The sequence below is a fragment of the Doryrhamphus excisus genome, linkage group LG7 (genome assembly GCF_037039965.1).
Source record: "Doryrhamphus excisus strain RoL-2023G ecotype Guam linkage group LG7, RoL_Dexc_Guam_v1.1, whole genome shotgun sequence".
Lineage (NCBI taxonomy): Eukaryota > Metazoa > Chordata > Actinopteri > Syngnathiformes > Syngnathidae > Doryrhamphus > Doryrhamphus excisus.
Window position 1 is genome coordinate 1,525,239 of NC_136363.1, and position 24,730 is coordinate 1,549,968.

The 24,730-nt window shown below is 46.7% G+C and overlaps 1 protein-coding gene across 2 annotated transcripts; it reads left to right on the plus strand.

Annotated features, from left to right (window-relative positions):
- The first annotated feature begins 3,154 nt into the window (after nt 1–3,154).
- Nucleotides 3,155–21,406, plus strand: nfyc (nuclear transcription factor Y, gamma). Of its 2 annotated transcripts, XM_058047164.2 has the most exons (11): nt 3,159–3,914; nt 11,504–11,613; nt 11,680–11,751; nt 13,389–13,502; nt 15,809–15,904; nt 17,449–17,625; nt 18,603–18,671; nt 18,842–19,000; nt 20,489–20,593; nt 20,666–20,725; nt 20,822–21,406. In XM_058047164.2, exons 2-11 carry the CDS (start codon nt 11,515–11,517, stop codon nt 20,939–20,941), a joined length of 1,071 nt encoding a protein of 356 aa, XP_057903147.1. In that variant the 5' UTR covers nt 3,159–3,914; nt 11,504–11,514; the 3' UTR covers nt 20,942–21,406. The 2 variants fall into 2 exon arrangements, with proteins under 2 accessions (XP_057903150.1, XP_057903147.1); XM_058047167.2 differs by lacking the exon at nt 18,603–18,671 and having other exon boundaries at nt 3,155–3,914.
- Nucleotides 21,407–24,730: the final 3,324 nt, after the last annotated feature.

The window sequence follows — 24,730 nt, forward strand, 5'->3', positions numbered from 1 at the left end:
ACGCCGCCATCTTGTTTCCCTCCGCTAGCTAAATAAAATAATAAATACGCCGAGCGGGTCTTCGCTTCGACACCATAAAAACAAAGTGAGTACCAAGTTAAATTCCTCCTCCGTGGCGTGCTTTAACGAGAGCGTGGGCCGCGGCGGGTTCGAGCCCGGCTTGTGTTCATGTGCTTGTTCTTGACCAATAGACGGTTGTTTTGGTAAGACGAACACAGGCGCCATTTCCCTTCCCCCGTTCTGTGAGGCGCTTATTGGTGGCCCGGGCGGCCAGGAAGCTGGCGCTCTCTGCCCCCCATTTTGGCTCCTTTGCGTGTGTGATTGTCAGGCGGGTTGGCCACTCGCGGTGAAGCCCGAATGGCGTCAGTTGCTGAAGGGACTTGGCCCTATAAAAGCTTGATTGGTGGAATGTAGTCCGAGGTTTGATTGGTCTGAATGACACGTCCAAACGTTGTCTTTATTGGTTCGGCTGCTTCTTCCCTGCCCGGAGGAGAGCTTTATTAACTTCCACTCCATGGCGGAGTCCGACGGCGGCCACCGATGCGAACCCGAACCGCCACGGTTGAGGGCACCGAGCCGCAATCAGCAGTGACAACAGTTTTACTGTTATGCTAACGTTGCTAGCCTTTCTTGACCGCGTTCTTTCTAATCGACTTAGCTGTCTTTTGAACGCTCACTTGTGCTCGCTAAAGCGGACTCGCCGGCATTGCTCGTTATCTGCTAGCTGCTAACTTTATCCAGCAGGTAGCGGTTTGTGGTTTGGGAGCGTTAACGGTTAGCATGCTAGCAAAGGACAGGCAAACACAAGGTCAGTTGCTGCGTTTCCCGTCAGCGCTTTTTGTAGCGTTTCTATTTAGAAGACGCCATCGTCCCAAGCAATAGTCAACAGTTTTGTTGAAAACTCAAACAAAAATGTAAAATAAATGACGTCACCAACTTCCGCAAACAAGGCGCAATGTGTTTTCATTCTTGGTGTCTTGCAACAGATTTGAGAATAAGTCATTCTGGTTACCCTGAACGCACCATACCCAAAACGTTACAGTGTTTCTTTTCAAACATCAAAAACAATGTAACATTATTATTATTATTATTTTTCTTTATTATGAACATGAAAAGCATCCAAAGCACAACAAACCAACCAAAATCAATTCAAATAAAAATGGAATGACCTTTATTGTCATTATACAAGATGTACAAAAAGCTCCTTTCAGTGCAGTAGTCAAGTTAAAAAAAAGTATACAAAAAGTAAAGTAAAAAAAAGACAATTTAACGATATATACAAGATATCCAAAATGTACACATTATATTGCACAAGAGCAGATACGTATTGCAGATATATTGCAGATATATTAATTTTAGTGCAATGATAAATGGGTCTTTAGTGCAAATAACTCCTGGTGTATACAGATGAGTAAAGTCACATATGAGTGTATTGTATTGGGTTGTTAAATAAGTAAATATGTTTGAAGTAGTAACAGTGATGCAGTGATGGAAATATTGCACATTTGCAATACGCTAAGTACATAAATACCTATGTATATATAAACGTACACATGTTTGAAAGGAAAAATTTCAAAAAAAAACAAACACTGAAGCGACAGAAGAGCATAGCACTTACTTCCAATCAGCCTTTTTGGGTGCCTATTTATTGTAATTTTCTGCGCAAATTCCGATTTTAGCATAACTGAATGTCAGGCTGTGATGTATTAACCAGCTTTTTTATTATCTCTTTTATTAATGTTATTTTCAAAACTGATATTTGCTATTTCAGCATTTGAACTCTAGTAAATCTTATTACTATACTTGTGAAATTGTCCAAATGACAGGTGATCTTGCAAAAAATCTAACCTTTTACGTGTGTGTCTCCGCATGTTTGTGGTGTGAACGCTTCTGGTCGGCGTTACCGACGTTATGTTTACGGAACCTGCAATCTTCCCTGCCGTGTGTTTTATCTGCAAACAAGCCACCGCTGCAACTCCGCGCAGGTCACGGGGAGGCCTCCTTGTCTGCCGTGACCTTGGCAGGTGTCGTTAGCTAGGCATCTTCGGCCATGCTAGCCGGACTCGCGGACGATGTGGTGGAGCGCGGTGGCTTTTATGGGTTTTTGCGGAAGCTTTCCGCTTCGGTCCCCGTGCTGGTCCCAGAAATAGAAAAGAGAACATTGAGTTGCGGATCTCTGGAGTATCTTTCCCTTGTTTGACCCCCTCCCATCCTGTGACAGCTCTCCTCGATGTCCTTCTCCATCCTTCCGCTTTCCTTAGCACCCCCACATGCTTTTTCATTGACGGACAGCAGATTGATCCTGTTTTATTTATTTATATTTTGCCAGTAACTGCTAATATTTTCACTTTCAACACTTTGAAGTATTTATCATGTGATATGCGGCCTTGCTGATGCAGTGGGATGTTTTGCTTGGGTGTCCTAAAGTAAAGGTCACTGCGTTTGAGGTGGGCACACATCTAAAAGCGAACAAGAAGGGGGCCATTGTGTGTTGTCAGCATGTTTAAAAGTTGCTTTGAGCGTAATTTCTTGGCATGTACGAACAATACGTTTTCATTTTTGTCCATAAATAGGACACATGCAGTAAATGTAGCCCTTGCTTTGATTGACATATTAAGGTTCCGGTCCATGTTATTTTATTTATTTATTTTTTTTGCAAGTTGCTGAAGTGACGCCAATTGTTGCACTCCTACCTGCTTTCAACAACCATGCATTGACGACACGCTGCTAACAAGCTAGCTACCCCGCATGCAGCGTCGTACCTGTGTCCGCCCAGCAAGGATGAATGAGAAAGCAAGGGCAAACGCTGCGCGTGCGCGCACGCACGCACGCACGAGACAGCGCGTCCGCTCGCCGTGCGCTCGTACTTTAAAATCATGCGGAGGCAAAACACGCGGCGTCCGCACTGACACCCGTCCCGGCCAGTGAGTGCCGGCGCGGCCGCCTGCGTCACGGCGTCGTCGGCCAATGGCGGAGCGGCAGAGGCGGGGCCACGGGAGACATTTAGTTTGACATTGTAAATAAGAGGCGAGCAGTTGCCAGAGAGCAGCCCGTGGAAGCTTTCTCGCTCGGGGGAGCCGCAGGAAGGAACAATGCGGAGGCAAGCCAGCACGGGCGGCGTCTTTTATTCAACTTTTGTTTGCTCTTTTCACCGCTTTTTCTTCCCCCGCTCGTTCTTCCTCTTTTTTCTTTTCCCTGACCCCTATCCTGCCTCTCAAGGTAACTTGGAGCAGGAAGTTGGCTGTCAGTGGAAGGGGGTTGGGCGGAGGCAAAGGGAGGGGCGGAGCTCAGCCGCCAGCCAGTGACATTGGAGAGACCGGCGCCGCTATTGGCTGGGTGTGCAGAGGAAGGCGGGCTCTGGTTGTCATGCAGCAGGCTAGATTGATTCGTGGTGAATGTTAAAGGAGCACAGCGGCTTTCTCTCGCCTCCGAGTCGGGGAGAGCCACCGGAGTGCGGCTCTGTGCAGCCCTCCTCTTTGCACCGGAGTGGGGGGGTCAGCAAGGCAAATGCAGGGGTCAACTGCTGGAAAGAAAGGGGGGCGGGGGCGGCGGGGGCAGAGAGTTCGAGAAAAAGCAGCAAGAGAAAGGTCAGCCCATGTTAGGACACTTTGGTGAGAGAAGCCCCAGAATGTGAGCTCTGTTTAGGCAGCAGACATGTCAAGCCAGGGGGGGCAGAGTGGGGGCTTGCTTTTTATTTTATTTCTTTTTTTTAACTGTCCAGTGGCGCAAGAGTTTTTTTGTTTGTTGTTTGGAGAGCAGACTGCAGTGGAAGGAAGTCAAACTGCTAGACAAGAGTTTTTTTTTTTCCTCAAGGAGACTCAAAAGGGGCCCCCTGGATGCCCCCCCCCTCTCCCACTCCCCTCCATCATGCTGTGCTGACACGGGACGGACCATCCACCATGAAGGGCACGGGGGTGAGTGTGACTGCTGTAAACAGAGCGAGCGTCCAAGTTAGGATCTGAGCCTCATATTGTAGTCCTTGCGTCCGTCCTGGTGTCCACTTTGGGACGGCAGAGTTGTGTGGTTGTGAGTCCAGTTGTTGTCCTTGACTTGTCTTGGTTGCTGTGGAAGATGTTGTGGTGCGATACACACACACACACACACACACGTCAGATGTCCTCCTGTGGCTGTCAGCGACCCTGCAGCACTTCCACCACAGCGCAAGTGCCTGACTTTCCCGGTGGCGTTGATGTCCCGGCTGCATTACCTCTGCGTGCGGGAGATTGGACTCCACCCCCCCCCCCCGCCCCCGTCCCCCCTCCCCAGTCCCCCACCTCCTCCCCTCTCCCAAATGTCCTTGTTTACACGTTAGCGGCAGACGGTGACGCAGGGCTGTGTAGCGGTGATGGCATCCATCTTGGAAGGAAATGTGTTGGGGTTGTCAGTGTCGGGGGGGGTCCTCGAGGGGTGGAGGTGCAGCTGGTCGCAGTGACCCTTCGGAGCCCCCCCCCGTGACCCCCCTCTCCGGCACTGCCAGCCATCCAGATGGGACAGACACTGGTTGGGGGTGTAATGTTCTGATCTGATGTCTACTGATGGAATCTTGTCTCCCCCCCCCCCCCCCCTCCACTGAAAGTTTCCATTTTGACAAAACTGCATCCCATCGGGGGAAGAGTGCTGCAGATTTGAGGAAGACTAAAAATAACTCCCTAAGTTGAAGCCCTCGCTGCCAAATCCCAGGGTTTGGCTGTTGTCTCGCGTCGAGATTTGACTATCGTTTGCGGTCACGCCGCAGAGAGCGCCAAACAGAAGCCAAGGCCACTAAGGTCACGGCGGGCCCGGCGTTTGCCCTTGCCGCCGCCCGCCCGCCTGGCGTGCATGCGACGTCAGCGTGGGCAGGTAGCGCTAGCCTTGGATGAAGGTCACAGGAATGTGAGCTCGGAATCCTGCAGTTTCTCATGTCAGCAGCAGGAGGAAATATGTGGAGAGGAAGCGAAACCCAAAGTAATCTGAACGTGGGGGGAGGGGGGCTTTTTGTTGTGCGCCCTGTCGCACACGGTAGGCGGTAGGCCCCGGACTGCCGGGGTCACTTGAGTGCTGCATGCAGTGAAAGTTGAAAAACCTGTCCTCCTCTTCCTCTTCCTCCCCCACACGCTCTCCTCCCCTCCCCTCCACTCCCCCGTCCATCTCTCTCCCTCCTCCCTCTCCTGTTTCTCTCTGCCGAATGACCTTGGGAGATCAGTGACAAGCACTTCCTGGAGTTGGCTCCGAGCGGAACCAAGGGCAAAGTTTGTGAGATGTTTCCCTGCATCATAGCAACCTTGTTTACTCATTTGGCATGCCCCACCCCCCACCCCCCACCCCGTCCCTGCATCGGTCAATCACAAAACAGCGACGGCACCCGTGAACCGTTACATGACCTACCAGTTAATCTGTAATTCTTGGCTGGGAACTTTTTTTTTGTAGTAGTAGATGATTGACCCTGTGGGCGGCGGCGATGCCAGTTTGACTCTCTCAAGGTGAGCCAGTCGTCTTTGTAGATATCGCCATCAGTTATCCCGCGTCCGCCAGCGGCCGGCGCGTCACCTTCATCGGCCGCCAGTCAAACAACAGCGCTGCCGATGTCCATCGCCTCCGCCTTGCAACACTGTTTGTTTTGATGACCTTCGCTTGGAGTTTTACGCCACAGCTGGTGCGCCGTCATGCCAACTCCCCGCGCACGCTCCGTGCGGCCCTCTTGAACGCTCCGGAAGGTCACGTTAAGGTCATAGCACAGAGGAAGGAAATAACTCGGCTGCCCGTTCCTCCCGTGGTCATATCTCATGATTGTTTCCTCGTACGTCTGCTTGAATTGGGTGAGTATCGGGATCTGACTTTATTGCAAATGTGCTTATTTTTGGCACGGATCAGACACTCCGCAGTGATGCGTGCTCACAGTTGTAGCTGTTAACCAAACGCCGAGATCAAACAGGAGCCAACGTAGCACGTCTCCCTGCTCCACACTTCTCAACCCATTCCAACCGTTCCGTAGTTCTGCATTTGCCACGGAAAAGCCTGTACAACTTCCACATTTCTCCACTGATTCACGGCATTCCAATCTCCAAATATGCCACTCCTTCAGGATATTCAGGATAACGGTGTTCCAAGTTCCAAATAATTCCCATTTTTCTTATGATTGCACATTTCCTGTATGGCATTCAGTGTTTCTTACAAGGCTGTAGGCGGGGCGAGATTATGTTGTATAATTTTCGTCATTTTTATGGACTTTATGAGAGACAAAATGTGAGCAAACAAAGCAAAGCACTAATGTTAGAAAAAAACATTTTTTTTTTAACAGACTAGGACTTCATGTTTTAGTAATCGAGTATTCTAGTGAAATTTTTGTCAATTAATCAAATAATTGGGGTAAAAAAAACAACATTTTTGCTTGGCAAAAGAGCATTAATATGTTTTACAAGAAAAATAAAACATTCGTTTGAAGAATGAACAATCAATTGGTTTAATCACATGTTGTATTTCTTAAATGGACTGTGCATAGTGTAACTGGTGGTTATTTTTAGGAATATGTATCCAATTTGACACTTTATAAATGTTTTGGCAAAGAGGTAAGTAGGACAGAATATAATATCACAAACAGTCAGTCGAAAACAAATGAATTAATAAACAGAGTACCACAGCTTTTACTTAAGTTGCTTAAGTTAAGGGTTTTTTTTGAAAAAGAAAACAAAATAATACACACTTTGGGTTCAAAACCAAGTTGTGCAAAAAAAAAAAACCCTGACATGCGTCAATATTATTGTCAAAGTTTTAAATAATTGACACTTTGGCTCAATATGGCAATAAAGATCATTACGGGATTCATTCGTATTTCTGTTCATTTGATTCAATAGCATTTCAACCAGATGACGTAGCATCCATTATACAAAGTGCATGTTCTATTACTAGCTAGCATCCAGTTTAGCAACCATTTTAAAGGTACAATAAAAACAGTTATTAAAAGGAGCTGAAATCGAGCCAATGACGCCACTACTTGTTTAGTCACGCAATAAGAAATGAACAAACATGTAAATGGAGGGGGGGGGGGGCATTTCCGCAATGGAGTTCATGGCGCGATCGGCGCAAACAAACCCAACCTACACAACATGGATGCTTCAAATATGATAGGTGGCGATTTGCGAGAGGGTGTGTGCATCCACCCGCATAGTTGTTGTATCCATCAGCCACACCGGCAACCCCTGGGAGTTCATCAGGACGGGACTGCGGTGATGCAAGCGATTCCTTGAAGTAAATAAAAAAAATCTAATTTTTTTTTCTAATCCAAGTACTCTAATTATTCAAATAATTGTTGCCGCCCTAAAACAGACACTACAGGGGCAAGTCGGCAACACCGTGTGTATCTTATTCTTTGCTACAAACTCTTTGTAGAAGGTTTGTTGAGAAGTTACAATGCCATCTACAGTATGGAGTTGGAATGACAGTCCCATTATAATGTGTTAATGAGCAAGAGGAATAAATGTATGGGAAACATTGGCATTTGAACTACGCATCAGCTCCTCGGCGTTCCCATGCCGTTTCCTCCCGGATGACCTTGTGCAGTTTCGTGTGAAGTCCCGTTTGTGAGAGCGGAGGCTCCATTTGAGCAGCCATCCGCTCATCAAGAAGGCAATTAGCTGCAAAATATTTCCCTTAACCAAAGACCAATTTATTTTCACAGCCAATTACACTTGTGCTTGCTTTTGGAATTACAGAGTAAGTGGATGCGTATGGCTGACTGGTGTTATCTCGTCTTTTGCTCGCACTGATTGGGGCCGTCTCCAAAGTGATGTCAGAGTTGGAGTGAGTTGCTGATGCTGCTGCCGTGAGCGGCCGGCTTGACGTGGCGTGCCAGCAAGCAGGGCGGAAAGCGAGCAAAGGATGAGACAGCGGAATGAGAGCGAGCGAGCGAGAGAGAGAGAGGTCCAGATTCGGAACAACATTAGTGCTGCTGATTCAGCCGAGCGGCATTGACTTTCTCTGAGAGGCTCGCAAGCGAGAGGGCGAGGGCCGGCGCGGCGGATCAGTTGAAAGTCGTAAAGTAAACACAAACGAGACGGGAGAGCGGAGGAGAAGGCGCTGCTGTGGACAGACGTCACAGAGCAACCGGACACCGTCATCTGTCTCGCTCAACGACCTGGCGAAGGACGACGGTGCCGTAGGGAAGACGAGACGATGGATAGTCCTCAACGGCCCGCAGTGTAGCATAACACACCTTGCGTTAGCCATAATCTGAATTGCCTGAAAGAGCGTGAATGGAAGCTAGCGGGAGTTAGCTTACTTTTTAGCATGAGTATATTTTCGGATGAGTATATTTTCACCAACTTGAACGCAGCTTGTCTTTGCCGTAAATACACATTCTCCACACTTCTGTGATCGTCCTTCAAAATAAGAGCATTGTTTGCGCATGTGTGCGTAAACAAAACAATTGTGTGATTAAAAAATACTTTCCATATACAGTGGGAATGGCATGGGTGGCTACATCTTCCTCAATGGCAAGTTTGCCCACTAATAAAGACATGATCATTCTATACTTTTATAGACAAAATACCAAAAAGAAAATACCTCTAAAGAATATATTTTTTACCTATTGAGGGCAATAAGTATTTGATCCCACTAGCTAAAAGCTAACACTTGGGGGCAAAGCCTTTGTTTGCAAGCACAGCCGTCAGAAGTTTGTTGTGGTTAGCCACAAAGTTAGCACACATACCAGGGGAAATTTTAGCCCAATCTTCTTTGCAGATCCTCTCTAAGTGATTAGGGTTGGTGGGCTGTCACTTGGCAACTCGGACCTTCAGCTCCCTCCATAGATTTTCCATTGGAGTTGTCTTTGCTGTATGCTTTGGGTCACTGTCTTGCTGGAAGACCCAACCATGGCCCAAGTTCTTGGGGGGGTCATTGGCATTATCTCTTCCTCCACACATGACTGGTTGAGTTCAGGCCAAATACTTCCATTTTGGTCTGGTCTGACCACAGAACCTTCTCCCAATCCTTTTGTGCATCTTTGAGGGTGACGCTTGGCATATTTTAGACCGAGGTCATTCACCAATTCCCGCTGAGTGGTTGCAGGACGATTTCCCACAGTTGTCACGATCGTCGCCACGCCCTGAGGTGAAATCTTCTGTGGAGCGCTAGACCGAGGTCTATTGATGGTCGTGTTATACTTCTTACATTTTCTCACAGTTGTTACTTTAATACCCAGCACCTTGCTAGTGTTTTTGTAGCCCATTCCAGATTGGTGCAGGTCAACAATCCTGTCTCTGAGGTCTTGAGAGAGCTCTTGGATCTTACCCATGTTGGAGAGGTTGGAAGCTGTCGGATTGTCCGATTCCGTGAACCGGTGTCTTTCATATAAATGTGGTTAGTAAGAGTTATTGAGTGATTGGTCACACCCCCAATTCATGTAACAAGTTGATTGGGAGCGTCTAACTGGTCTGTGACAGCCAGAATTCCTAATGCCTACGAGAGGATTAAATACTTATTTTCATTTTGTATACATCCGCCATGTGATGGTAGGGTTGCAAAAAAGTATTTGAAAGTGTGTGCTTTACATGTCATCAGTCAAATGGCTTTTGTTTCCTCTGCCCACCCCCAACTTCTCCCCCCCAGCTCACATTGTTACGAGGCATTAAGGCTAATGCTGCTCAGTAATGGGCTCAATTATTGTTCAGGTGAGAGAGACTCGTGCTGGCAGGCGCGTACAAAGGGACGCGGATGTCTTGTCGGACATTGTCACAAGACGGAAACAAATGCCGTTGACGGCGCCGACACATCACCTGTTGGCCGGAGACGACAGAGCTGCGTCCGCGAGGATTACCGAGGAGTCGGCCGCCGGTGTTTTCAATCAACCTTGAAATCAAGCGAACGCCGGAGAGGCGCCATTGTCAAGGTCGATCACTCTGCTGTCGTGGCGCAGCCACAAGCGACCCCATTGATTTGTGCAGTAGCCTCCCCGCTGCCTGTGTGTCTCATCGATTTAGGCTACGCAGCAGTGACCCCCCCCCCCCACCCACCCCCTCTCCCATGACTGTCCTTCTACATTAGCACTTTATTAATATTTCTGCCAAGCACACTTGGCTTATGTTAGTAATGTCCATTTCAAAGTTTGTGGACAACTTATTATTGTGGACAAAATTGAGGTTTTCTTTTGCCGTTTTCCAACAATTTACCTGTGCAACATTGCCCCCTAAAGGCCTGGAGTGGAACATTCAAAATGAGTTAGCATAACAACATACAGTATGTCCATAAAACCTTGTGGACAGTAAATTCTGGTGCTGATGGATACGTTTTTCACATTTCCGGTGTATCGCCTCGGTTTACAATTTTGCGGGAGGGGGTTGGGGGGGCAGTTTTGTCGCAGAACGACTGCAATGCGATCGCTTCCCTCCAGTTCTATAATAGATAACCATCAACTTTTATGAAATACATCAATAGAAAGGCTCCAGTACACCCGCTCCACTACATATCAGTCGTATAATTACTGTGATAGCTCCGCCCCGGTTACCTATCATTACTGACGCATTTTTACAGAAAATCCGTGGATAAACTAAAATAATCCACCGTCAAAAACCTGCGGTGCAATTACTCAACTAAATACCTGTTGTATAATTATTGCAATTGCCCCTCGCCAGTTAGAAACAGAAACCACCAGAAAGACTAGAATAATCCACAAAGTCAAAAACCTGCAGCACAATCACTCGACTAAATGGTTGCAGAAAATGAATGGAAAGACTTCCATAATCCACAAAGACGTATTCAACAGTTAATGCAATCGCTCCTCCGCAGTAGTATAACGTCACATTATTGTAAAACCCAATTGAACCCAAGAATGAAGAGCCGCGCCTCCTACCTGCTATGTATTCCCGGTGCTTGGTAAGCGTTTGACCCACATATCCGCAGTTGGTACAGTGGTTGTCTGCCTCTTGCCCCCAACCCCCCCCACGTGCGCCAAAGCCTGTGGCACTTTGTGATTAACACTCCCCGCATCTCTTGAGCGGAGAGCAAGGGTGCGTTCCAGACACCGGGAGCCCTGCATGCCCAGACAGGCAGCCCGATATTGCGCCCCCCCCCTCCAAAGCAGATTCCTGGCATGCCATAGTAACCTGCTGGATCCACTTTCAGACACCCCCCCCTCTCTTCCTCTCCTTAGCAAGCCACACTCTTGAACGTGCATGTTTGCGTTGCTCAGATTCCTTTTGCAAGAGAACGGGTGCAACGGCGTCACGTGTGTGGCGGCAGCTTTCTACAGGAATGTTAGCACCCCCAGAATAGAAGCCTTGTTTTAAAGTGGACTATGAAGATAATAATAGTCTGGGATGGAACATGTGGATGCTTTTGTCTTTGACGTGTCTATATTAAGTGTCTTCTAATAAGGCACCAAGTGGTCCAGTTCATGTCAGGGTATTCATAATCATGGCTGAAGTCTGGAAGTCTGGTGTTGGCCGCTTTTTTTTTATAGCGAAATGAAATGTACTGTTGGTGGAAATGTGGCTTCATACTCAATATTATGCCTCTGTCCTCCCCCTTGCAGCCGCGTAGATCATGTCCGCAGATTCCTTCGGCGCCGGCGGCAGCGATGCCCAGCAGACACTGCAGTCCTTCTGGCCTCGCGTCATGGAGGAGATCAGGAACCTGACTGTGGTGAGTCTGCCGAAGAAGCCCGCCACGTCATTTGTGTGGCAGCTCGCTAAAATCTGCACATTTCAGAAGGACTTCCGCGTGCAGGAGTTGCCCCTGGCTCGAATCAAGAAGATCATGAAGCTGGATGAGGATGTCAAGGTAAAGTGCTGAAGCAGTACTGTTATCCAAAAGGGCTTCATTTTCTGTGTTCTCAGACCACCCACCCTTACTCACGGTGCAACCAAAAGTAGGACATGCGGAGCACACAACGTAACTGCACCACATACAGTGTACCGGTATCGAATTAAACGCTTGACCACTAAGGTACACACAAAACACGTCATTCTCATCCACAATCTGCAGACTGGCATTTGTTTACTTTACTTTACTTTAGTTTAGTTTAGTTTATTTCAAACCAACCAAAACAAATACAAAAGAAATACATATATGTAATAATAATATGTACGTACTGATATGTACGTACACATGTTTGAAGATATCTGGAGATACGTTGTCATGTTTCAACCAAAATGACCCGGGTCTAGGACTAGGTCTAGGCCTGCCACCATAACACATTTTGCTGGACTGTAATTGTCTTAGAAATGATCGATCATTTTCTTAGACGTTATATACCGCTCATCCTCACGAGGGTCGTGGTTATGCTGGAGCCTATCCCAGCTGACTTTGGGGGAGAGGCGGGGTACACCCTGGACTGGTGGCCAGCCAATCACAGGGCACATATAGACAAACAACCATTCACACCCACATTCATACCTATGGACAATTTTTTACATGCAAACGCCACACAGAGATGGCCGAGGGTGGGATTGAACTCGGGTCTCCTAGCTTGCTAGTCTGCGTGCTAACCACTCGTCCACCACGAAGCCGTTGATAGAAGTCTTTGGCAGTAAAGGTTACTTTTTGAAAAGACGTCTATAGACCGAATGATTGACAGGAGCGTTCACTCATTCAGCTATAGAACCAACGCTCCCTGGTGTTGAGGCATCTTGTCAAGTTGGGCAAGAAGGGCAGTTGATTGATTTATTGATTATGGTGGCAGGTCTACCTGGATCAAAAAAAAAAAACACATTGTTCCCTCAAAGTACCACATGGTGTGCTTTTCATTTTTACAAGCTTCATTTTGATTCTTGAATGTAGCAAAAGAAGAGATGCTACAAGAAGACAGACGGATGACTCTAAGAAAATGTACGTCATCAAGCCGATTTGAGCAGCTGAACTTGGAGGTGCGGCGGAAACCCAAAGCACACAGATTTACCAAGTCACTTTACCCAGGACAAAGAAGTTCCTGGTAACTAGGAGAATATGCTCTCAAGCCCAATCCATCTCGAGTGCACTGCATTTGACGGTCCGCGCACGTGCCAGCGATTATTTTGCTCATTACGGCAGATTATCAGCTCTGGACTGTTCACAGCCCGAGCGTGTCGTGTCAAGAGCACCGTCCCCTCCGTTAAGCAGTGGCTTAAAGCGGTAAAGAGATCAGGAGATCCCAGCCATATTTGACGCGGGACCCTTCTGGCAGCCTCGCTAGTTTGTGTGCACTGCATGTCCATTTGTCCATCATCATCATCATCATCATGTTGCTGTGTTTTTATCACGTTAAAATGCCACTCAAGACTCTTTTTATGCTTCTTTACCTCACTTGTCAGTTTAGTTCCCAGCAGCTTGATTCATCTGCTTGTTTATTACACTTTGTGTGATTTGTGCGATTCTCGCAAATCCGGCGAGCGCATTTGATTGACGTTTTTAAGATATGGTGGGTGTTGTCAACTCTGCAGATGATCAGCGCCGAGGCTCCGGTTCTGTTTGCCAAGGCGGCGCAGATATTCATCACAGAGCTCACCCTCCGAGCGTGGATCCACACGGAGGACAACAAGCGACGCACGCTACAGGTCAGGCGGGGAGCAGTCGCCGATGTAGCTCTCTCTCGCTCGCTCTCTCTCTCTCTCTCTTTGCTTGTTTGGTGTCTCTTTGAGAAATTAGCACAAGCACGGCGATGCATGGACCCTCTTGGAGTTGCTTTTCTTCTTCTTCTTCTTCTTCTTCTTATTATTATTATACACCTCATCACACTCAGACATCAAACTCACCCACTTTTTCTGGGATTTGAATAAACTGGAATAAACTCCTCCTCAGGAATCTGCACAATGGCCGCCAACATTGAAGCCTGTACAGCCGTCCCTCACCGCATCCCAGCTGCAATCACTTTTTCAAACATACATTAATTACCGTATTTTCCGGACTATAAGTCACACTTTTTTTTCATAGGTTGGCTCTTCCTGCGACTTATACTCCAGAGTGACTTATAAATGAAAAAAGTGTTTATGTTACATAAACACTGGACACCTTTTCTGTTCATATTTATTTTTTGTGTATCGGAATAAGCATTGTGTTAGCATATCTTACACCTATTCAGCTTGTTCTATATTATTTTATTATTGTTAGAACTTTCCTTCCAAGAGGACATAATGTCTGTTTTGGTCAAGTAGTTTGGAAAATAAATTACCCGCAAAAAATGCCACTTATACTCCACTGTGACTTATGTTTGTTTTTTTTTCTACCTAATTATGCATTTTTGTCCTTGTGCGACTTATACTCTGGAGCGACTTATAGTCCAGAAAATACGGTACTAAATCATACTCTTTCATTGTTGAATATGGCCTATTTTAAGTTTAAAAAAATGCATATTAAAGCTAATGCATTGCGGAGAATAAAATAAAAAATGACGAAATGAACTAAAATATGAATACAAGGAAGCCACATTAAAATTGTGAATGTAGTATTCTACATTGATTGACCAGGTGTCAATAATTGTTAGGTAAAATAAGCAGCAAACTTCAACAGGCTTTTATTGCAGGGTGAAATGGACCCCCCCCCCCCCCCACGTCTTTCTCACGTTGTTAACGGGTTAACTTTGACATTTTTATATAAATTATAATATATTCCAGAAGTGTCAAAAGTGTTGGCACCCACCACCAGTGCTTCCCATTGACACAAAATCATAGATGCACTGTCAACAGGTTCTGCTGTGTATAAAGGAGAGCCCAAGCATCAGGGTCCACAGTTTGACATAGCGCCACCCAGTGGGGCCACCTCATCTTCAAGATTCCCACGTTTGGGCAAGACGCCCAAACTGCTCCGTAGCACGTCTGTTTACCGAGCGCCTGTCGGTGTGTGCACATGAAAGCAAGGGGCCTCATACCAGCATCCCCCCTCGAGGAACGACTCTGCCTTCGCTTTTCTCTCCCTCCACTGACTCTGAATGCAAAGCCAGGCAGGCGCCACTGACCCACTTTCCTCTCCCCCACCACCACCCTATGGTGCCATTTGGGGCGCTGTGCCGCCCCCAAAGTTGAATAAGCTGGACTCTGGGAATGATGCGAGGGGGCAAGAATGAAGCGGGGCAGTGATGGGAACAGTTGGGAACTCAGATTAGAGCTCATCTCACCGGGATGTTAAGAAGGGAAAATTTTGAGGCAGAACATGAAAGCCCTTAAGTCTACTTTATCCATTCACATACCTTGCAGAGATTAGCGGCCGGTGTGTGTGTGTGTGTGTGTGTGTGTGTTAGTGTGATGCCGGCAGGTGAAAAGGCAGCAAAAGAAGGCGGCGTTATCACATTCATCAGCTCTGAAGATGAAAAACTCCAGACCTACTTTGGAAGTTGGTTGGATTCACCTTTTTCTTTGGCGTCACACGTCCTCTTGTCTGCCGGCTCGAAATAGAAACCTGATTCCAAGTGGTTTACACCTTGGTTACACCACAGATGGCACATTAGCAATGCATGACGCTCCTGCAGGTCTGCTTCTCTTGACTCGCCGGGTCCCATTGTAAAGAGGGTACGCCGCTTGTGGGTCACCATGGCAACACCCATCAATGGAACAAGTGTAGATGTGTGACCCGGTGTTGCCAGATATTAATCAAGCTGCTATAAATAGCTCCTAGTGCTGGGAGGGTCACAATGGGGGGGGGGGGTCTGACAGCCAATATCCTGTGGAAAATTCCACAGAGGCGGCGCTCTGCTGTGGACACAGGAAGCGGCATGGCAGCCAGAGGCTGTGCTTCAAAAAGACATTTACACGCCTCAGAATGTACAGGAAGTGTATTCAAAACTTTTCTTAGAATTAGAATTTCTCCTAATAAAGTTGACATAACTCTTAACTTTTACATTGTTTAACTCTGCGTCTCCCGTTCACAGCGCAACGACATCGCCATGGCGATAACAAAGTTTGACCAGTTTGACTTCCTGATAGACATCGTGCCCCGAGACGACCTGAAACCGCCCAAGCGACAGGTAAGATTTTTTTTTTTTTTTTTGCTTTGCTGCTTTGAACTCGCTGCTTTGATGAAGGTCGTCGCGCTCAACTCTGCCGCTGTTCCCCTGTTGGCAACCAGGAGGTGCTGTAAACATCCTTGACTGGAAGCTGGCGTCTGAGCTGTGAGGGCTTTCAGTCGGATGTTTGCAGCGTCTTATTGCCTCTTACGTCAAAAACAACGATGACGCCGCCAGGAACGCAAACCTTCTCGTACGATTGGGTGGACTATTGTGAGTGGTTTGCCGAGTGGGCTGTCTCCCGGCATGTAAACATCCTACACTCTCAGCTGTGCTGTCATGGAGCTGGGAGAGGGGTGTTTACACTCTTGGGGACGGAAAACCCTCGTTGGGATCCAGAAGACCTCACGCCGACGCTCCCGTACTACTTCCTGTACTCCTCTACAGTCATCCCTCGCTTATGGATGTTCATTGGTTCCCGACCCCGACCGTCACAAGTGAATATGAGCAGAATATTTTTGTAGTCAAAGCACAGAAAACCTGTTTATGGCTTTCTAAGCGTTATTAGAACCTTCTAGGCATGAAATAGCACCCCTATAGTCACCTTTACCAAGCCATTTTAGACACAAAGTAGCCTGTGTTGTTGTCATATCCTTTGGACATGCAATGACACACCATATCATCATTTTTACACTTGTCTTATTTTTTGTTTACAAGCTAACTCATTAGCCTCTCCAATTTACTTATTCTAAACTTAACCTTTTATAACATTTATTTCCCCACTCAGTCTCAGCCACGGCATGGCGGCTGGGCTCTGCTGGCTACGGTAGCCATTCTCCCAGCAGTGTGGGGGCAGTAATGTAATGTACATCATGTCTCATAGCATTACTGATACTTAGTGACAAGAATACTGCATAGAAATTGCAGTTCAATATTTTTTTTCACCAATGATAGTACCATAGGCTCCAGCATTTAAAAGTGCTTCCGGGCAAACTCACTAAATATTGCGACAAAACGGCTGTGCTGTCCACCCTGAATCCTCTTGCTACGTCTTCTTACTCTCTGGCAAAGCGGGCATGTTCCGATGCCATGTAATGTACTTAGTTGGAAGAACAAGCGACTGTACATACCCAGATAGCCCCTTTATGATGTGTTTATGAGCCAGGCCCAATGGGTGGCGTAAATCCATTTGTGGCACAAATGACTGAATGCACGGGAAGCGCCGCAGGTTGGTTGCACTATCCAACACGGATCCTGACACGCGGCTCTTAATCAATTTCAATCATTCTTTATCTTAGCAAGACGTTTCGGACAGGTTTCCCCCCCCCTCCTCCACCCGCCCCCTAGGAGCGTACACTCAGTGTTATTGACCAGCATGATGCTTGTAATGGATCTCGGGTCCAGACTGCATCACTTTTTCCCCCCCTCGGTCACAGCCCATCAGTTATTCATCAGTCGCTTCCCTCTACCATTACACCTGATAACACTCTTCAGGGAGATGTAATGCGCTGACAAGCTTCCTTTTTCTCTTTGTGTGTGTGTGTGCGTTTGTGTATGATCTTCAGGAGGAGATGCGTCAAACCGTGGCCCCAGCAGAGCCTCTCCAGTACTACTTCACCTTGGCCCAGCAACCAGGCGCTGTGCAAGTGCAGGGCGCCCAACCGGCCCAGCAGGCCGGCTCGCAAGCGGCCGCCACCATCCAACCCGGGCAGATTATCATCGCGCAGCCGCAACAAGGACAGGTACCACGCCTCCTCCTGATTTGTTGACGCTCGTCTTTGCACCGGACAATCTCACACCAGCAGGAATAGTTCAAACACACACACACTCCTCTGAAGAGAGGAAGTATTTCATCTGAGCAAATAGCGAATTAATTACGCCTAACGACAACGAGGGCAAAACGCTCCTCCACGTAATACGAAAGCGTTGCTCTGCTCTCCAGAGAGAAAATGAGGTGAGAGAAGCCAAATTGCAGCTCAATTATGACTTTTAAAGCCTCTGGCTTGGCCATCTTTACCGCTGACCTCATCATTCTCTGCGCTGATTGGTTCCACGGAGGACGCTGTTGCACGGCGATGTAAAGACAAGATGGTGAAAGACGACCGTGTGCGTTTTATATCGGTTCAGCGTTTCCCACGGGACTGCAGCCTTTGTGGCTGTGGAGGGCTGCAGCGTGATATGATGACATCATCTCATTGGCATGTGATAGTAACAGACATTAAACATTTAAAAATGCGTTGTTTTGGAACCTCAAATAAAAATGTTTTCATTGTACTTAAAAAAAAAAAATGTTAAAATCTGGGCGGCACGATGGTCTTTTAACATATTTTGTTATGTTGTATTTTTAGAAAAAAATGAGCTGTCCACACCCATGGCTTGGCATTTATTGGATTGATGTATTGTAGATGCTAATCCACACACAATCCACACAAGCAATATATCACAGTGAGCCCCGCCCCCTTCCATTTTCCTGCGTGGCTGTGGTTGGACACCCGTGTTTTTACACCATGCCATACTGTAACACTGCTTTTATGTGTCACGCTGTCGCGTCATTGGCTGCTGTGTAACGTCGCCATACATGCTTGCATCCACATGTTGAGTTGCCGCTTTCTCACTGACTTTCTCTCCCATTTCTCATCCCCCCCTGCACCCGTCTGCTCTTTCTCTTTCTCTTTGGCTTTCTTTTTTTTTTTTTTTCCCCCTGTCTGTCGGCCATCAGATGCTTCAAGGTGCCACCATGCAGCAGTTACAGCAAGTGCAGGTGCAATCACAGGGCACACCCATCACGGTAAACACGCGCACAGATACGTCAAACACACACACACACACAATGAGGTGTCGCCACACTACCTTCCCGTGCGGACAAGCGCCCTCTCTTGGTTGACCCAAGGAGTCAAACGGCCTCCCGCTCGGCCACGTGATAACAAGGAACTCTGGTTGTCTGTGTGTCTTCGTCAGAGCGCCCCTGTGGCCATGCAGGTGGGGGACGGCCAGCAGGTGCAGATCGTCCAAGCCACCGCAGCCCAGGGCCAAGCTCAGACGGCCCAGGCGCAAGGCCAGACCATGCAGGTCATGCAGCAGATCATCACCAACACGGGAGAGATCCAGCAGATTCCGGTAGGGAAAGTCACACGTTGAAGATTGCTTATTTTATGATGTATTTATTATTTTTATATTATTATTATTTATTATATGTTTTATAATATTTATTATTTATGTATTATATTATTTATTATATGTATTATTTAGTGCCATAATAACGTGCAGGAAGTCTGTTACACAGGTTCAAGTGCCTTTCCTGGCATTCTGTTGTTGTTTATGTAGCTTTAATGCTAATGAGCTGTGCGTGTCTCCAAGTTGTGTACTTCTTTTGCTGTATGGACACACGTTACTGTTACAGCACCACTAAAAAGTCACTTTTGCATAATATGGGACCTTCCCATGGTAATGCATGAGAATGTTGTTCTCATGACTAAGGCACATACATTTAGAGTACTTATTGAGGAACCAATGAGGAACTCATGACTAAGGCTCATACATTGAGAGTGGTTACTGAGGAACCAATGAAGAATTAATGAGGAACTATTGACTAAGGCACATACATTTAGAGTAGTTATTGAGGAACTTGTGACTGAGGCACATACATTGAGAGTGGTTATTGAGGAACTCACAGCTAAGGCACATCCATTGAGAGTAGTTATTGATGAACTCATGACTAAGGCACATCCATTGAGAGTAGTTATTGAGGAAATCATAGCTAAGGCACATCCATTGAGAGTAGTTATTGAGGAAATCATAGCTAAGGCACATCCATTGAGAGTAGTTATTGAGGAAATCATAGCTAAGGCACATCCATTGAGAGTAGTTATTGAGGAAATCATAGCTAAGGCACATCCATTGAGAGTAGTTACTGAGGAACTCAGGACTAAGGCACATACATTTAGAGTAGTTACTGAGGAACTCATGACTAAGGCACATACATTTAGGGAAGTTACTGAGGAACTCATGAACTAATGAGTGTTATTTTGCGTACCTTATTGTAAAGTGTTACCAAAATATCAAATATAATACTAAATAATATTCCCTCACATAAACAGTCGTCCCTTGTAATGATGCTGTTTGATTATTACTCCCTCCCTGTATTACAGTTTTCCAGAAATGAATTATTCATTCATATACTATGCCGCTGATCCTTGCTAGGGTCATGTGATATGCTGGAACCTATCCGAGCTTTTCGGCAGCCAATGGCAGAGCGCATATAAACACATAGCCATTCACGTTTAACCTAACGCATGGTTTACAATGTGGGAGGAAGGTGGAATACTTATGGGGAGAACACACAGAAATGTCCAGTGGAGATTTGAACCCTTATCTTCCAGACTGTGTGGCCAATCAACATGCTAACCACTAGGCCACCGTGCAGCCCTTTTATCAATTAATTAAGAAACATCTAATTCAGTAATAACTGTTCTTTGGTGATAGACTGTGGTCTATTATTAGTCAAAACATATTCAATAAAAGTGATATGTAGTATTATGGTCACTAGTCTGTACTGGCTGGAGAGACTGCTGAATTTTGTCTCCCCCTTGTGTCGGCTGCCTGTAGGTGCAGCTCAATACAGGCCAGCTGCAGTACATCCGTTTGGCACAGCCGGTGTCCGGGGCGCAGGTGGTGCAAGGACAGATTCAAACCCTCGCCAACACACAGCAGGTATGCAACCCCCAAATTAGTAATAGTCTTCAATTCGAGACTTGAGTAGTAAAAGAGTTGTTCCGCTTGCAGATCACACAGACCGAAGTCCAACAAGGGCAGCAACAGTTCAACCAGTTTACCGATGGCCAGGTATCCCTTTTTAGGGCGCACCTTTTAAAACAAACAAACAACCAAAAAGACTCCAGTGGCGTCATCCTTGCGCTCGGTTGTCCTTGTCCCTTGCAGCAGTTGTACCAGATCCAGCAGGTGACGGTGCCGGCGGGCCAGGAGCTGACTCAGCCCATGTTCATCCAGTCCAGCAACCAGACGGCCGACGCGCAGGTCACTCAGGTCAGCACAGACTGAGCCCGCCGGCCACGCTCCGATACGCCGCGGCCGGCCATCTCGTCTGGTCGAGAGCAGGGATGTCTTTTTAGTGACCAATCAGAAGCCAAAGGGAGACTGATTGACCCCGCCCCCACCCCTCCATCACCGTCAGCAATCATTAGTAGGTTTTTGGTTTTATACCTTTTTTGATACGCCACTCTACCCCCCCACCCTTTCACTGCCATCATGCCAGCGTTTCGTCTCAGTCGGGAACAAGTCACATGACTGATGACCCCCCCTCCCAACACACCTGTTTTCATCCCTTCCCTGTAGGTGTTTCATCTTTCCCAGCTTCTTTTTTGTACAGTGATTATACGAACAGTCGTGACGTTCTTCTCGCATGTGGTCCAAACTGCCAGCATGACATGCAAATAGATAAGTAACAATTGTATTTTTTTCACCTTACCTTTTTCTAAGCAAATCTTCTTTGTGACAAAACATTAAAAAAAAATGTGTAATAATTGTTGTTGTTTTTATTTTTTTCTTCGTCAAAATTGTCCTAACTCACCATAGATGAATATTGCTGTTGTGTTTGTAGGCGAGCGCTCCGTGTGCGCGTGCTCGTGTGTCACCCTCCAAACCCCCGCTACAGGATAATAAGGTAGACTCATCACGGCGGCTTTAACCGCACTTGGAGTTCAATACAACTGTTGCATCACCGATGCCTCATTGGTGGAGCTAAAACAGTAACGCCCCATTCATAAATGCTCTGATTGTGCTGTTTGTTTACACAAAGCAGGCGGTCGTTAGATGGAGGATGTCGGATTAAATTACATCAAACTTCATTGAGGGAAATGAAGGTTCCAATGGTAGCAACACCGCATGCAGCATATAAGACGTAGCAGCAGCTTAATATGCTACAAATAACACATTAATAACAGCCAACATGGGGCTATGCTGGAGCCTATCCCAGCTGGCTTCGGGCGAGAGGCGGGGTACACTCTGGACTGGTGGCCAGCCAATCACAGGGCACATGTAGACAAACAACAGTTATTAAACAAATAGCTTGTTTTTTAAGAAAATGACAAAATTAACTCTTTAGTATTCAATTTGAATCCTCAGGAGGCTTGCTTACAACCACTGCTGATTTTCGGACTTGCAGTACTTGCTTTTGTAGACCCGGAGACTAGAGGTGTACCTAATGTGGTTGGTGAGTATATACTGTATGGTTTATTTACTGTATGTGTCTCCTGTGGGTGTGTTGTGTAAACGGGCCACAAGGGGGCAGCATTTATACTGTATTGACATGCACTGGCGTTATTATTGCAGAAGCCCTTTACTGATCAGCAGTGTTTGTGCAGGTAAATGCATGCACGTGTGTGCGGAGAGTGCATCAGGACTACAGCGGCGTGGCCTTAATGTGCAATCAATACCGACTCTGCAAGCCAAGCCCGCCTCAGAAGTGACTAATCTCATTTCTTACTGCAAAGACCTCCACAGCACTTGGAACAATCAGAGTCACGGGACACCGGGGGAACTAATTCCTCACCCCAGCCAAGACGGATCTATCTGAGCAGGACAAGAGGTGGGACACAAACATGTAGTTCTGACCCTTTTACACCATGTGACCTCACCAGCCCAAACACCCCCGCCCACCCTTAACGGGCCAACAATAACTGCATTAATGAGGGCAGACTCACGCTGGCCGCAAGGAGTGTGAGAATGTCGGAGGATTAAGTCCAGCATGAGCAGGATTGTCTGCTGATGTTTTTCTTGGCCGTCTCCCACCGCTCACATCAAGGCCACGCGGGCCAGATGATTGGATGAGCGTCGGGACCGTGTGACCAGGAACTCACACGGGACTTTAGAGGCTGAGAGCAGGATTGTTTGGGCTCCTGGTGCCACTGTATCACAACAACCCCCCCCCACTAAATATGTAGTCCGGCTGTAATTTTTTTCAAAACATAATAATAACATTAAACACAGCCTGAACATGGTGGCCGATGATTTGAGCTAAACTGAATAGAACACTCAAAAAAGGTAAAATAGATACAATTGAAGTTACCTTAGAAAGTAAAGCTAAAATTAAATAACAAAACTGAAAAATAAATATTAAAATTGCCAAGAATAATTAACTAAAGATTTTTAACTTTGGCGGCACGGTGGTCGAGTGGTTAGCGCGCAGGCCTCACAGCTCGGACACCAGGGTTCAATTCCACCATCAGGCATCTCTGTGTGGAGTTTGCATGTTCTCCCCATGCATGCGTGGGTTTTCTCCGTGTACTCCGGTTTCCTCCCACATTCCAAAAACATGCTAGGTTAATTAGCCACTCCAAATTGTCCATAGGTATGAATGTGAGTGTGAATGGTTGTTTGTCTATATGTGCCCTGTGATTGGCTGGCCACCAGTCCAGGCTGTACCCCGCCTCTCGCCCCAAGACAGCTGGGATAGACTCCAGCACCCCCCGCAACCCTCGTGAGGAAAAGTGGTAGAAAATGAATGAATTTGAACTTTCTAGATCTTCCAGAATCTGTTCCTATTCCTTGGATTTCCAACACAGTATATTTTAATTTATTCCGCAAATGGCCTGCCTCTGGGCACGCCCACTCCACTGGGATTGGTCACAGTCAACTTGTACAGCTAACAGTTTGTACCCAGGAACGCCCATAAAAGGAAGTGCAGCTCACTGTGATGTCACAGTGGGCCTGTGCTATAAAACAACTCTGAAAGCGAGCGTTTTGAGTCATGCCAAACTTTTTTCAGGCCTCACTTCCAAATGCAAAAACCGAATTATGTGAAACTTTGGCATGGTTTAACACCACAATACAACATTCTAACTACTTTTATAGGTCAGAAAAGGGGAAAAAGTCGAGTTTGAAGGCGCCACCAGTGGGCTTTGTGCTACAAGCCTTCTTGCTTCACTCCTGCTCATTCAGGACGCTTGAGAAATGTTACACAGCCGCTAAAATTAGACTGCAAGCCACCGGCCGTAAGAATAACTATTCTAGTCACGTAACCTCGCCGGGCCGTGACACTTAACCCCGCTCGACCCCGCAAAAAGAGTCGACGAGCCGACCCGCACACTTTCAGGATTTTTTTACATTGACGGCTTCATTGTATCTTTTCTTGCACCCCAGACTGAGGTCGTGTCTCGGAGGCGCCCGTCTGCTCCCCGTGGCCCTGCTAGCCTGCTTCCAGGTCACAAAGACCCTTTTGACTGGCGCTGAATGAGCCTCTGACTGCAGCGCTCCAAATGTAGTACGCTAACTTCCTGCTTGCTGGAACTGCTTGTGTGCCACACCTGCCTGTGCATTAGCATCCAGCAACATTACCCAGCCATTCGTCATTCATTATTCATCTTTTAATGCCTTACCATGGCAGGAAATAGTCACAAAAACATGCTTTTCCGCAATGAAATCTATAATCCAAGGAGGGATGATATGCTAAGCAGTACAAAAGGCTGAGGCTCAAAGCTAAACCTCTTCACGTTTAAGTAACTCACATAAACTATATTCTAGTCTGTTTTGTATCTGTATACTCACAACAAACCATTTTTGTTGTTTGGTATTGAGGTCAAAATCTCCCACAGGGAGGCAGATTGACAAGCTAACTTCTCTAATCTGCCGGAACCTCACTCCATTCACTATTTTCTCTCGCAACTAAATGTCTCGCAACTAAATACTGTTTTGAAATACCTCTAACAAACTATATTTGTTTGGTTTTTTTTAGGTCAAATGCAAAAGAGTTTCTCCTGCCTGGGGAACCTCACTCCATTCACTATCTTCCAGTCTATTGTAGTGTTTTGAAATACTAATAACAAAACATTA

Bases quoted from the DNA above. Each gene is read 5' to 3' on its own strand.
- nfyc (XM_058047164.2), top strand. From the start codon at position 11,515: ATGTCCGCAGATTCCTTCGGCGCCGGCGGCAGCGATGCCCAGCAGACA. The intron at 17,626-18,602 runs GTACCACGCCTC...GTCGGCCATCAG, and splicing joins CGCAGCCGCAACAAGGACAG to ATGCTTCAAGGTGCCACCAT. The intron at 20,594-20,665 runs GTATGCAACCCC...TTCCGCTTGCAG, and splicing joins CCCTCGCCAACACACAGCAG to ATCACACAGACCGAAGTCCA.